General features: G+C 40.7%; 1 protein-coding gene across 1 annotated transcript in view; it reads right to left on the bottom strand.

Annotated features, from left to right (window-relative positions):
* Positions 1-1205: 1205 nt before the first annotated feature.
* Positions 1206-14184, bottom strand: part of LOC110951154 (intermembrane lipid transfer protein VPS13B) — a 75932-nt gene continuing 62953 nt past the window's right edge. The window contains exon 16 of the mRNA XM_051956823.1: positions 1206-1361. Within this exon, the coding sequence (XP_051812783.1) occupies positions 1320-1361 (42 nt within the window). The 3' untranslated portion in view covers positions 1206-1319. The remainder of the gene's footprint in view (positions 1362-14184) is intronic.

Genomic DNA, 14184 nt, shown 5'->3' with positions numbered 1-14184 from the left:
CCACGGGAGACCAGTTTCATAAATTTTGGCGGCTACACAACGGTGAAAAAGGTAGCTTGGCTGGCTTGGCTGAGGGAGAATGTTGACGGCATACCAAACAACATGATCCTAATGAGTTGGAAAATCCCAGGCCCTCCAGAGGACTGTCCAGATGCTACCGTCATGAGAAACGCTACTGTTTTATTGAATTCAGGCTCCCCTCCCTTTCTTTAACAAGGGGCAAAATTTATTATTTGACCGTTAAGGCATCTAGACGACATGAAGCGTTTCAGACTTAATTTGCCCTCGGCTGCAGGTCCAGTACCCCACACTGGGCACAAGACAAGTTGATCTTTACGTGTCTCACGTGAACTTGTATATTTGGAGATCTCAAGTTTTGGATATGTGTTTGGACCCATGGCATAGGGTCTGCAGCCAATTTGCCCATAGCTCACTAGCTACTATCAGGTTGACTTGTTTTCCATGAATGATAGTTTGGCACACGGGCGGAGCTCTCAGAAATAACTGTTAAACTTTTCATAAGACTCAAATCACTTTTAGCTCTATCCAGTTCCATATATCTCTCCTAACATTTTACTGGTACAAAGAAACGAGCTTTCTTTTATACAGAACTAAACAAACAAAGGGCACCAAATGTACTTTATGAGGAAAAGGAGATTTGAATAAATCAAATACAATAATGAATGCATTAACAGCTAGTACAATAGCCTAAAAGAGACCAGATGAGCCTGTTTGTTCTTTGTTCTATGACTATAGAGCCATTAAAGGACAGAATAAATCTTTGCTGTTTTTTATTGTGCCAAGTGACTGAGTTGCCATGGCAGAATTATAATTGCTACCCTAGAGTAGCAACTACATTATGAAAAAAAATGAAAAACACATACTGAAACTATTGCCACGCTGAGCAATTACAAACATATGCCCTTCCTCCTCTATGATAAACCTGGCCCCTTCCTCTTCACACAATGTCAGTGCAAAGGTCTGCAGGGTCATTTATCACTATTTGAGTTTGCTGGAAGACAGGCCTCACCCTACAATCGCTATGCTGCACCTACTCAAAGACCAACAGAAAAAGAGCCACATTAGTAGCTTGATCAGATATCAGAAAGTCATGAAAATGAACTGTTGTGGACAATGGATTTTCTGTCAACAAACAGGTGACCTCAGTTAACTTACCTGGAGTTTTGTAGACGTCATTGAACAGACTTTCACTGAGTGTCAGTGGGGCACCATTGACCATGCTGTGGGTCCAGCTCTGACAGATTGCTTGGAGCAGAAGTGTCTGGGCCCTTGTGGCCTGTATAGTAAAGTGGGGAAGTTCAAAAATACACTCTGTGGTAGGGACTGAAGACCTTATGCTCCTGCAAGAGAAGGGACAGGAAACGTAGGGTTAGACCAAAGGCAGTACATAGGGTAAGGAAGGCACAAAGACAGTCAGGACAAAACGACATTAAATGAAAGAATAGAGAACTGCACATAAACGCTAATGTTCACTGAATGAAACAGACACCGGTGGAAACAAATGGTTCACAACTTCCACAAATCCATCAATATCACATCGCAATATAAAACAGCTCATTGATAGCACAAAGGGCCAAATAAGTAGAACTACATTCCAACAGTAAATTGAAGAAGTACCAAGTGTGAGCCAAGCTTTCCTTAGTTACTTGGCAGGTAGGTTTAGTTTGCCGACCCTTCCCTCCCCTCCGTCAAAACTGTGATGATGATTTATGTGAAAAGATGTTCAGCCCAGAAACCTGACCCTGAAAAGAATCTCTACGCATTTAACATTTCATCTGTCTCCAAGAGTGTGGAGGGAGAGAGTTTGTGTGAGTCTGTGCGTATGACAAGCTGATGAGTTGAGCGTTCAGGGGGATGAGGTAACAGCACAGTCCGATGCAGTCCTCCAGGCCCCTGTCCATCAGAACCTCAGCGGACCATGCTCTCATTTATCATCTGACACACACACGCACATGTACAAACACACACACACGATGTATTTGACTTGTCATTTCTTACCACACTATTCATCATATTACCAACAACATAAGGAAGGATTCTTTAATGCACATTTACATCCAGCAAACAGGAAATGGCAATACACACAGCACAGAGGGTGACTACTGATCCTTATCCCTTATTTCTCTCTCTCTCTATTCCTGTCCCTCCCTCTGCATCCTCAGGAACCTCCATTCACTTGAAAAACACCTTGGGAGCATGAACTAAATGCAGCAAAACAAGCCTCCTTGGTTGCACTCCTGCTTTCCTCCACTGTGTTGTAGGAAGCTGTTGGGTTGTTGAGGACTGGCAGTGCCCCCGGCCTAGAAACACATCTAGTTTTTGGGTGTGTGTGCATGCACATACGCTAACTTGACTACATATTGTCATGGAAGCAAAGAGGCGCTGCCCTATGAGTGGAGCTTTCGGTGAAAATAGAACTGTGACTAATTCCAGGGATGGCTGCAGCATGTCAGGAACGAGCATCACAGTTCACTTAATCACACATCCATTTTGGTCTGGTCCCAGTTCAGAGTGTAGAATATGTCACAGAGTCTCTCTCCGCTCAGCAGCTCTGCAATCGTTTAACTCCTCTGCTATACTCCCTCTCGTTCTCTCTCAGTCTCTTTATCTTTCCCTTTCTTCTGCTTCTGGGTGGTTCGGCTGGGTGACATGAGCTCTTAGCTGCACACAGGCAGACCCAGAGCTCCTAACCGCCTGCTGTCTCTACTGTGAGACAGAAGGCAAGAGCGAGTTTGATAAAGAGAGATGGAATAGTACAGGAAAAACAAAGGCAGAGAGAGAAAAAGAAAGTCCAACCCTGACAGGGTCAATGAGTTTACCTTGACAGCACAAATATACATTTTAAATTCCCTGGCCGCATGTGGTGCATTTGGCACCAGAGTGAACCAAGCAATGTCATACTTTTCTGCTATTAAGAAATCACTACTGTTGCATGCTATACAACAAGACATCAATCAAATCGATTTCTTATGGGTTTTTTTTTTTTTAATCTGTATGTATATGTGTAGGTTAGTCAGATAGTGCAGCTGAACAAAAGAAAGTGAAGGGGACCCGGCAACAACAATGTCCCCACATGCAGAGCAAATGTGCCTGCAAAGCCACTTCAATGAGAGGACTGGCAAGGGATGAAAGTTTGTTGGCTTATTTGAGTGTTTATAGTGTTTAAGGGGAGCTGTCATGTGCATGTGGTCCACTAAAACTTTAATTATGCACCTGTTTTTATTATATTATGCCCAATTCTTTGCAAACAGCAACTTGGATCTTGAAATTAAATGAGAAGCAGAAACTCTCATTAGGGTGTTTTGGGAATGCTGGATGTGAAGACAGCCAGGCACTCATCGGATTTCATTAAGCAGCTGGCACGGTCAGTGTTTCTTGCTGCAACATGGTAAACAGCTTTATGGCAGGCAGCTTTTCACTGTTACCACAGGCTATGAAGGAAACAAAAGCTTCCAAGAGGTAAAAAATAACACCTGCAGCTTCAGCAGAGCAAAAAATGACAAGATTAAAACATAGAACACGAAACACATATAACATAAAAGCAGTATGCATAGGCAACTACCAGAATGTATTTTACTGTTAGAGTGCAGAATCCATGTTACCAACAGAGTCCGTAGCCTGGGGAGCAAAACTCATTAAAGCATACTGTTCTTATAATGTGGAGACCCACCAGAAGTGGGCCCAGAACCCATTTCAGGTCCTGAGTCATAATTTTAGAAATCAGGTCTTTGGCTTGAACTTCAGTGCCTCATTGAATAGGCTGTCTCTGACCTCACAGTGGTCCTTTAAGTCAATAACTTTTTTATTAAAACGCACAGGCCACCAGGAAAATGTTAAAAGGAAATCAAAATTAGTCAGGAGCTATGAAAAATTAGGTGTTTCAATTTCAGCCAATGAAATATGCTTTCCTCTGGAGTATTTCAACAACATTAGGCCTCATTTCCCAACCTGTCCCCCGTTGGAGCTGTGACTGAGTGACAAAGAACCACACCAGTGCTACGACAGGCCAGTTGGCGGACTTGCTGGCTGCCTGGGTAAGTAACTGGTTGACTGGCTGGCACATGGTTTTGCCGTCCAGCGTACCTGTCAAAATCCAGGAAAACGGCACGGTGTTACACAGAGGGTGTGAGTCAGAGTCATGAGTACCATGTGAGCTGTGGCACTCATTGCCTAGTCCTTTTCCTCTGTGGACATGCTCAGATGTAGACATAAAGCAGGCACAGATTTAAAAACTACTTTTAGTCATTTCAATAAATAATTGAAATTTTAAAAAGGGAGTAAAATTAAAAGAGGATTATAACAAAACACTTTTGTTAGCTCCAGACATGGTTCAGTGCCATTTATTGGTAATCTAAAAGCAGGGTACGCCATTACAAGAATAAGGTATCGATATCTCAGCCAAAGCTTCTTTTAAAACAGTTGTCGGGTAACTCAATACCTGTACCATACTCATTCCATGTAATAACAGCTAAGATCGGTTCAGGTCAGTGGTTATTAGGCTAATCAGCTTCCTGGTCTGGTCTGTGGTCACAACTATATTTAGACAAATACAGCTGGAGTTCTAGCTAACAGGCACAAGCACATGAATGCACATAAACAACCTAACACGACCACAAAAATGCAACCAATAAAAAATGTTTGCAAATATGCACATATACTTGCATGCCAATGCATATGCCATCACATCGGCTCACACACACCTGCACACACACATGTACAAGGTAATAACAGCAGGTTAGTAAGCCCATGCATGATCAGGAGCAATAATGAGGCTGCAGCTGACAAGGGGCCTACTGCTCCAACAACTTGTAACTGGAACAATTATAAAACTTGGTGCCAATACTGACATCTGAAAACATTGCTGGAGTGTGTAAACATTGCTCAGCATCTATAATAGTGAAAGAACGTATTTCTTTGCAAACTGAGCAAATGGAAAAAGAGACAAAAAGAGACCAAAATATTAGCAAGCCATGCAGAAAGCACAAGAAAGAATGAGGGGGCAACAGCAGGCATATGCCACAGAAGGATAGAGACCGCAAACCTGCAGGTCATATGTTATTCTCCAGGTAAAATAATACCCAACATGGGGAGTCTCATTAAAAAAGTCATTTGGAATAGCTCCAGTACAAACCAAGCAGGAATGGGGTATGTAACTGGTATGTCGTTGCTTTGTACTTCCACAGACAAAAATAAAGGGAGCCTAATTAAAGAAGGCTGGTCAGGGTGTGTGTCTCAGTGTCCATACAATCAGGACAATGTGCTTTAACATGTACAGTAATGAGTTATGACACATTAGCAGTAGCTAAAGTGCTTCGACAAAGGACACAACTGAGAAGCAAGCAAACTGAAAACTCTGATGCCTGATGGTTTTTCAAATATTAGATCAGAATCTTGCGGTGATTGAAGGAATATTGCCACGAGCAGCTGGGCCTAATGGTTGACACAGTGTCCCAGAATACAAGCTTGCACTTTCCACAACGTACATTTTTGTTATTACTCATATCCTGTACAGTACCAAAAAATCGGGTTGCCTCACTCTTTCCAAAATACAACAACACAGACAGCTGTGAGGACTGGAATGTTAGCAAGAGATGTGGACCAAGGTGTCTGGTCTCTCAATGGATCACAGAGACAGAGGGAGGCATGCTCACACAAACACACATTCCCTGGCACAGGTGGATTTTGTCTGTAATTGGAGCAAAATGGGAAATTCCACATGAACTAGAACAAGCTATGCCAATAAACTGTTAAAAGTTAGTGGAAGGACTTAAATAAGTAGATTCAGTGTAGTAAAAAATCTACAAAATAGTCAATTAGTTTTGACAAGCCTCACAATGTGCGACTTTCTCTTCACTTCAACCTATCTGAGTCTATTTACAAAGTCCACAGCAACGGCAATGCAATCCATTATGGGCTGACATATTTGTCTGAAAGATACAACAGATAGCCACTGTCCTGAGACCAGTGATAAGTTATCTAAAGTTTCCCCAAATCACTCACTGTCACGCCCTGCCTCAATTCACCAAAACAAACATTCCCCAGCTCAAACAGTTGACAAAATCCTCAAATGCTATTGTTTTCCAATTTTCAGAGCTTCTTTGGAGGGAGTCAGATGGAAAATGGAGGGAAGACTGACAGCTTGTACCTTTCGTCTTTTTTTCCCCTTTGTGGTGCAGATTGATCTGAAGTATTGCAGGGTTCCCAATCTCTCCAAGCCAAGGTCAATGATCCCTCTTGAAAATAACCAGAGTGAGTTATGGGCTGCTCTCAAGTCCCCTCTTTTATCTTACTACAAAAGACTCACTACAGTGTCTTGCAAAGCCTCCAAATGAAGATTATAAATCATGCAAGCACTTCACCCTGAACAAAAACACCTAAGTGGCCAACTAGGGGGAGGGGAAAACTTGTCATTTTACCACCTGGAGGTCAATTGGGTTAAATGGCTAGCATTTGGAGAGAAAAATCCACATAACCAAGTAACTGATAGGGACTAAACGGTGACTCTCATTTATTAAGTCTTTCTTTTCAGTTTCTCATCATGTTTTTTCCAAGTCATTTCTCATTGACCGTATGTAGTCTGTGTCACTGAATCAGATTGGGCTCTGAGGAGTCCACTGAACAGGTAAATAGTATAAGTGATCCATAAACATGATTTTATTACGTGAACGTAATCTTTCTATCACATAGTGACATTTCACATTAACATCTGTGAGTGGCATTAATTCTACGTCATTTTTTGCTCTGCAAAAGCATCACAATTACCGGCAACCGCTTTTTATTGACACAATATGTTCTAATTAGGCTCACAGTCCACTGTCAGAGTTGTGTTACATTCTATTTTTTACCTTGTGGTATTGTGTTACCTACACTTCCCTTTGCACCTACTAACTGTTTTTCCTCATGTCAGTGTAGTCTTGTGTTAATCCTTCACTGTCATTCTTCTGGTGCAATTAAGTGATTTAAATTTTATTGTATCTCTTTACTATAATCTGTAATGACATCCATTCTCTAACATAACCAAACTCTTTAAAGTCTGGATCTGGGAATGAGTTAGGAGGAGGTATGGACTGTATTTGTGGCCACAGCTCAGAGTTTTGTGGTTCCCCAGGGTCAAAGGTGTTCCATGTGTGCATTTCTCAATCATTGGTCCCAAACAGCCGAAACTCTTCATAGAAAGAAACGCTGCACTCTCTCCTTTCCTCTCACACACACAGACACACGGCCCTCCCCTTCCTCCCATCTGGAGCACCCCTGACCCAAAACACACACGTATGCGCACAACCTCACACAGGCACACATGAATACACACACACTGAGATCCATTCTCAGGAGAGGGCTTCATTACACAGGGATTACTAAAAGAAATGTTTTAATCAAGTTGCGCAGACAGCTGCAGACCGCAAGGCGAGAAAATGGCAATGACGTGGTTCATCAGGCGTTAAAGGAAAACACATCAAGAGGCCTGAGTGTGTGCGTGTGCGTGTGCGTGTGCGTGTGTGTGTGTGTGTGTGTGTGTGCTTGTAGCTTCCTGCCTGTGTCCAACATGTCCAGCTGTGGAGGACATGCGGTTCCTTTTAAGGACACACAGAGATAGGAGACCTCTATCCACAGACTGCAGACCTAATATCACATTTATACCATACAGATTTTGCTTCAGACTTTTTTAGACCCCGTTATCATAACAACAACTGCAGCAGCCAACGGAAGCACTGGCTGTCCTTTATTCTGTTCCAAGTTAGTCATCTTCGGTATTTTTCTCCCAAGGCCTTTGACCTTCACACAGATGGTCACTGAAAATAAGAATATGGATTCCACTAAGGCTTTTTTCCTCTCCAAGCTGCCTGGTTAAATAAAGCATTGATTTATTTTTATTGTGGTGACACCAATACTGCCTCTACCTCACTACCTAATTTAGATTTCTCTTTAAGAAGTGAAAATGAGATGGGCTTGTTTCTAGGAAGCAGTGGAGCAGTACTCAGGCCTGGTGGGGAGGAGAAGACAGTGGAATGCACACCACAGTAGATGATAATCCACTCAGAGCTGATAATCCATCTATCCTTCCCTATTTCCCACTGTTTTCCCTCCCTCAAGCTTCAGTTCCTCAGATGACTAATTCAGGAATTAATAGTCTTTCAGTCAAATGAAAACATCTACAGCTGCTCCTGAATCCAGGCTTCGGTCTATACATCCACATACATCTTACGGTTAAGTTTAAATTATATAGATATTCTTGGACTGCAAGAATATAGCCTCTAAGAATTACAGCATATAGCAAAGACTTTAGGGCTGAATATAAACCTATGTTGATTTAAGCTACCAAATGCCACTTGCAATCATAAGGGCAAGTACACAAGTTCTACAGAGGAGTAAGTGTGGTTTCTCTAGCACTGACCAGTCTGAATGCTTATAGAAAGGCAGGGAAGCTTCCATAAGAACGGGGACGTCAATCACTGAAAGCACAAGCCTCACATTCACTGATGCCATTTCCTTAATGCAACCCTCCTCAATACATCCATTGATCTCTGTCAGCCATAAAACCACATAAAACTGTCTGACACCAGATGCAGGGGAGAAAAAAATCCTTACCACAAAGTTGGCCAAAATATTTTATGGACTGTGCCACATGAAATATGATGTTTTACCTTGCAGCTCACAATCCTTTACACGCCGATACTTCAGTGTGAAAAGTGGAACAAAATTACATCATAGGCCATTCCAGGCTTTTAATACACACCTGTTAATACATAAAGCCTACTTGTTGCAGTTCATACCTACATCCCTTCAGCTTCATCATGTGAAAACTTTTTCTCTCTGAAAACATTCCCATGTTTCTTCAAGAACAGGGAAGGGCCTAGAGAGCATGTGTTGCCTTGCTCAACTAAATGAATTCTCTGCTGCTCTCATGGCTTCCGAACCACAACTCAAAGCTGAGCATGACCACAGCAACCACACGCTGATTTGAGGTCATTCAATTATCCTTCACCATACAGTAACAGCTCTGTGTAACTTTAAGCCTGTCTGCACAGAAACCTTGATAAGTAAGGTCTTAACTCAGATCTTTATATTGATTACTTCATTATAAAATCAACACTTCAGTTTGGTTGAGAAGCTCAGTGGTTGACAGTAGCTCTGTGTATGACATCATTCACAAATTCACTGTCATTCGTCACATAAATGTATACTCGGAGCACAGAAATTTAACTTTTTCACCCAACAGCCACTCCCAAATCAGTTTTCCTCAGCCAAAATGATTATTCCCCTTCAACTTGTTAATGATATTGGCTGCCAAAATGGCTAGTAGACAAATGTAACAGCCACAGTCAGTGTTCTCACCACTGAACACTGTTCATGTACACTGGCTAAATTTGACTTGGATCTCTTCTCAGGACACAGAAAGCATTTGTCCTCCTGTTCTTGGCTACACTTGGAGACATAGACCAGGAGCAGCTTGCTATGACTAACTATGAACAGGAGTAATGAGGCATTACAATCACACCAGAAGCCTCGTGCTTCAGATGCCTCAAGCAGCCTTCATAAATCACAACATGAGCTAATCTAGAGTCTAGACTACTGGTCCAGACATAGTAATGGACTTCTCAACTTCACATAAAAATCTTACAGGTAGTGCTAAAAACTGAACTAACTATTGACAATGTCATACAGTGAGACCAATAATTAGATATCAAGGGAAAACCAACATTCTTTTCTATTTTGAAACATTTGCAAAAAAAAAAAAAAAAAAAAAAAATCAGCTTTTTGAGGCTGTATAACATGCACCTGTAACACCACATGCTTTAAGAAATTATCCCCTCAGAAATAGCTGAGCGAGAAACAGGGGCTGCTAAAAATGCCACATAAAAGCTGGCGTGGGCCTGAATTATGGCCTGCAACGCGACGAACCACACTGAGCTGCTGCTGGTTTGTTGGTTAGTTGGTGGGCCCCGGCCTTGGCCTGTCTCCATATGTTGCTGCTGTCAGGTGGCCCTGCATAAGGAATATTATATGGTGTGAGCACAAGTGTGTGTGCATGTGTGCTCATGTGTCTGAGTGAGACTGAGGTTAGATTTGGGGGAGATCGATGCAGGTGGCACTTCCAACATCCCCTTTCTCCTCCCACTCCATTTCTTGGTTATTTTTTTTGCAGGCACAGATTGTATCTTGAATAACAGGTTTAACGGCCACACCGACTGAGACTCACTACAGAGTGCCTGTGAAGTTTTTTTTGGGGGGGGAGCATATTTTGCCTTTCATTGGGGATTTGTACAACCTGATGCTTCTCAGCTGCACATTAATTCCTTAGAAGCTAAAAGATCTTGGCTTTTTGCTTACCAAGCAACAGCTCGGATAGTTCACAGTAGCACATTCAAAAACAAGAAACCTCTAAACTTTCAACAATAATCTTTGCCATCTATTTAAAGACTTTAATCATTACATATTAGATTTACATTTCTTGGCTGCACATGATTTAAATGAAAAGCAAAGTTTTTTTCTTTATAATACAAAGTTCTAAACAAATAATTGCCTTCAGTCCATTGAATACCTCAGACCTAAGTGACACAACATGATCAAATGTATTTTCAATGTGTGTTATCTGCATTTTTGTACATATATACACTACCGTTCAAAAACTTAGGGTCACTTAGAAATATCTTTATTTTTGAAAAAAAAGCAGTTTTTCAGTGATGAAAACATTAAATGAATGATAAATCCAGTGTAGACATTGTTAATGTGGTAAATGACTATCGTAGCTGGAAACGGCTGATTTTTAATGGAATATCTCCATAGGGGTACAGAGGAACATTTCCAGCAACCATCACTCCTGTGTTCTAATGCTACATTGTGTTAGCTAATGGTGTTAAAAGGCTCACTGATGATTAGGAAAGTCTTGTGCAGTTATGTTAGCACATGAATAAACGTGTGAATTTTTATGGAAAACATAAAATTGCCTGGGTGACCTCAAACTTTTCAATGCTAGTGTAGGGTATTCTCTAAACGTGAGAAGTAGGCAGTTTGTTTTATTTGACAATAGTAGAAATTAAAAATTCCCCTTCGCTCAAAAATGTGTTCTTCAGTATCTCATGTTTATGCTACAGAATGACACAGTTTGTGACACCAGAAAGCTGTTTTCAAACTTGAAGATGGATAGTCTCTCTGAGCTTCAACTGGAAACTACCATAAGTGTAATGTGGAACCCAGTCGCCTGAATGGTAAATAAGCTGAGAATGATGTGGGAGAAAAGTTGTGTGAAACAGGTAAACCTCTGAAACGTAAATAGTGGCCTAATTTGCATACTCATAGCTTCTTGATTTGATTGCAGTGAGGGATGAATCAAGCTGTACTTGCACATTTTTACATGTTTTTGTTCTTCAGGTTCTGTACTACAGGACATCAACCCTTCCACTGTCAAGTACTAGGCCCTTGTACACTTGGCATAAGGGCCTAGTAAAGAGTTCTATTCAGACAGATGGTTCATTCCCAGCAACTTGTATTTTTTTAAATATTTGGATTTTTGTACCAAAGTCAGTGTCGAATGATTGATGTTCCTCTGACTTTTCCTACATCAGCAGCTTTCACTTATCCTGTGAATATCTAGCTGGAATAGTTCAAATGTATCCTTTAAACAATGATTTTAACTTGACTTTTCCACTAGCACTCCTTTGTTTTGTTTTAATCCAAAGGACCTACAGATATTTTTGTGTGCAAATTTCAAATAGAAAGAAGGAAAAAACAAAAATTACATGGCCTAATGGGTTTACTGTTGACCAATGTTCTTATGTTATACTGTAGCTACAACACTGCAGCATGACTTTCAAAATTAGAAAAAGACCTTTTTAGCATGTCGTTCTGCAGGTGGTCAGAGTGTGCGATGCTATTTTTAAAGCAACATTATCTCAATGTTTAAACTGGCACCTACTGTAAGAATCCACCTCCACCCCTCCACCAAACCTAAGATTTAGTGACAGTGATAAAGTGCACCTAAGCTTAATGTTTACCCAGAGGATAGCACCCACTTGCAGTTACATATTAGCCATAGTTTGGCCAAAACACAATACCACAGGTTGGCTCGAGGATCAACCTTGTTAACATTAGGACAACCACTGGACACAGTTCAGTTTCCTGTGCAGCTTCCAAGCTCTGAAGTTAATTCACAGAGACACAACAAGAGTTGAATTACAACATTTGAGGTAATTTTAACTAGTCCCAGGAGGTTGAAACATTACAGCCATGCTTTCCACAAAGACAAAATCTCCAAACTTTTCAATGACTTTTCAAGAACCTATAATGTAATTTTTAGGACCATTTTAAATTGGTGCCACATACCATTGGCAAATGTATTGAAATGACCAAAAAACTCAGAGACAACGTACAATATCTTGAAATTCAACAAGCAAGTCCATCTGTTTTTATTTATGGTTCATCGACTCAGCAAATAACACCACATATCCAGATTGTCTCAATATCTCTCTAACAAGAAAAGATATGAAGTAAGGTGTCGCACCAAGCGTGTTGAGGCATGCAAATTTTCTAGTTCTATTCGCAATCTCGGTGTCTAGGAACATCGTCCAGAATTGGGCAGCAACATCACCTCATGAACTGCGTAAGAAGTCTTAATTCACAACCTTCAGTGCATAAAGTATTTCTGTCATTCAAGTCATTGATGTTGGTGTTAAATTTAAAGTGTTTGTTTCATAGCAGTAGCACGCCATGGTACTATGGTCAGAAGCAGACCATGGTCCATTTGCTGACTTTGCTGTTTAAAAGTTTAAAAATGTCCAGATAAATCATCCATCTCAAAACAATGTTCTCGGGATAGACGTACATCAGTTCCTTAACAAGACTTATGAAAGCTGCTTCCCTCATATTGCTAATATTAAAGTATATTCAGCACAAACAAAATGTATATCTATTAAAAGGCACTTTCCCAGCATGTCATAGATTCAAACTGGCTAGGTATCCATTTCAGCTTGGCATCATGGAGGGAGAGATGACTGCCAGGAGAGTTACTACTAGATCAAAAAACTAACGAATTGTATCCACATAGCTCACCGACTACTGTTGTAGTGATTTTGCATGTTAAAAATTTTGAATTTTGCTGTTGGTTTCAAAGAGACTGCACTATGTGACAGGAAGTTGGGGGAAAAATTAGCTAACAGGTCTCCAGACTATCAAGATGGTTAAATATGTTGACAGTCAAATCATGTAAATTTATAGTTCAAAAAAAGAAATGGAATGCAACCTACAGATTACATCCATAGAATTTCATACATCTTTTAATCAAGCATTACACAGAACTATCTATACACTTGGCAGGCCAGCCTCTTCTTATTTCCAGTCATGCATTATCATTATTGATCCAGTTTTCGTCCCAGTAATGCCTCACACACATATTCAATACAACGGCATCAAAAAACTAATGAAATTCGTCTATTTCCCACAACTATGGAGAAGTTTCCATCCATGTGTAAATAAATGTCTTTGCTTGTATTGAACATCAGCAAAACTAAGAAAAGCTGTGTGTAAATAAGATGCAACAGATAATGCAAGAGGAGTGGAGTGAAGAACAGAAAAGAATGGTAAAGTGCAAAAAACATAACTTAAGGTTATGATAATGTGTTTCACTGAACGCTTCCCAGTAAGTGTTATTCTATCCAAAGATGGACAGTTTTAGTGTGATCAAATTGAAGGCAACACCCAGAGAGAACTAATCAAAAATCCTAAAAACAATGCATTGGAAACGGGAAAATACTCTCTGACAATTGGTATAAACAAAAAAGAAAGAATGAGAGCAGCCAACAGGGAAAAGTGCCGTCCCTCCCACCCTACAGCACCAGCTCACTCCCTAGAGCCAGCCTAGACGAAACACTAAATGTCATGACTTTCCGAAATTTTTCAATGATTTTACTTAACTTAATGACTTCTCCAAGATGAGAAAATGAGCTTTTAAAGTTCCACGGCCTTTCCAAGTTTTTCCCAGACTGTATGAACAATGGGGGTGGTAGTGCCAATATGAGGGCATGTGAGGGAATGCTGGTAGAGGAGGTTGCACTTGCCACCTTAGGCTACTCCAACCTGGATATTTTGTTTGCATAATTTCACCCAAGAGATTTAGCTTGCATCTTGGTGGGTAATATTTATATTTCTTTAAAAAACACAATATAGGAA

The sequence above is a fragment of the Acanthochromis polyacanthus genome, chromosome 12, assembly GCF_021347895.1.
Source record: "Acanthochromis polyacanthus isolate Apoly-LR-REF ecotype Palm Island chromosome 12, KAUST_Apoly_ChrSc, whole genome shotgun sequence".
Taxonomy (NCBI): Eukaryota; Metazoa; Chordata; class Actinopteri; family Pomacentridae; genus Acanthochromis; species Acanthochromis polyacanthus.
This window is presented reverse-complemented; position numbering and strand designations above follow the sequence as displayed.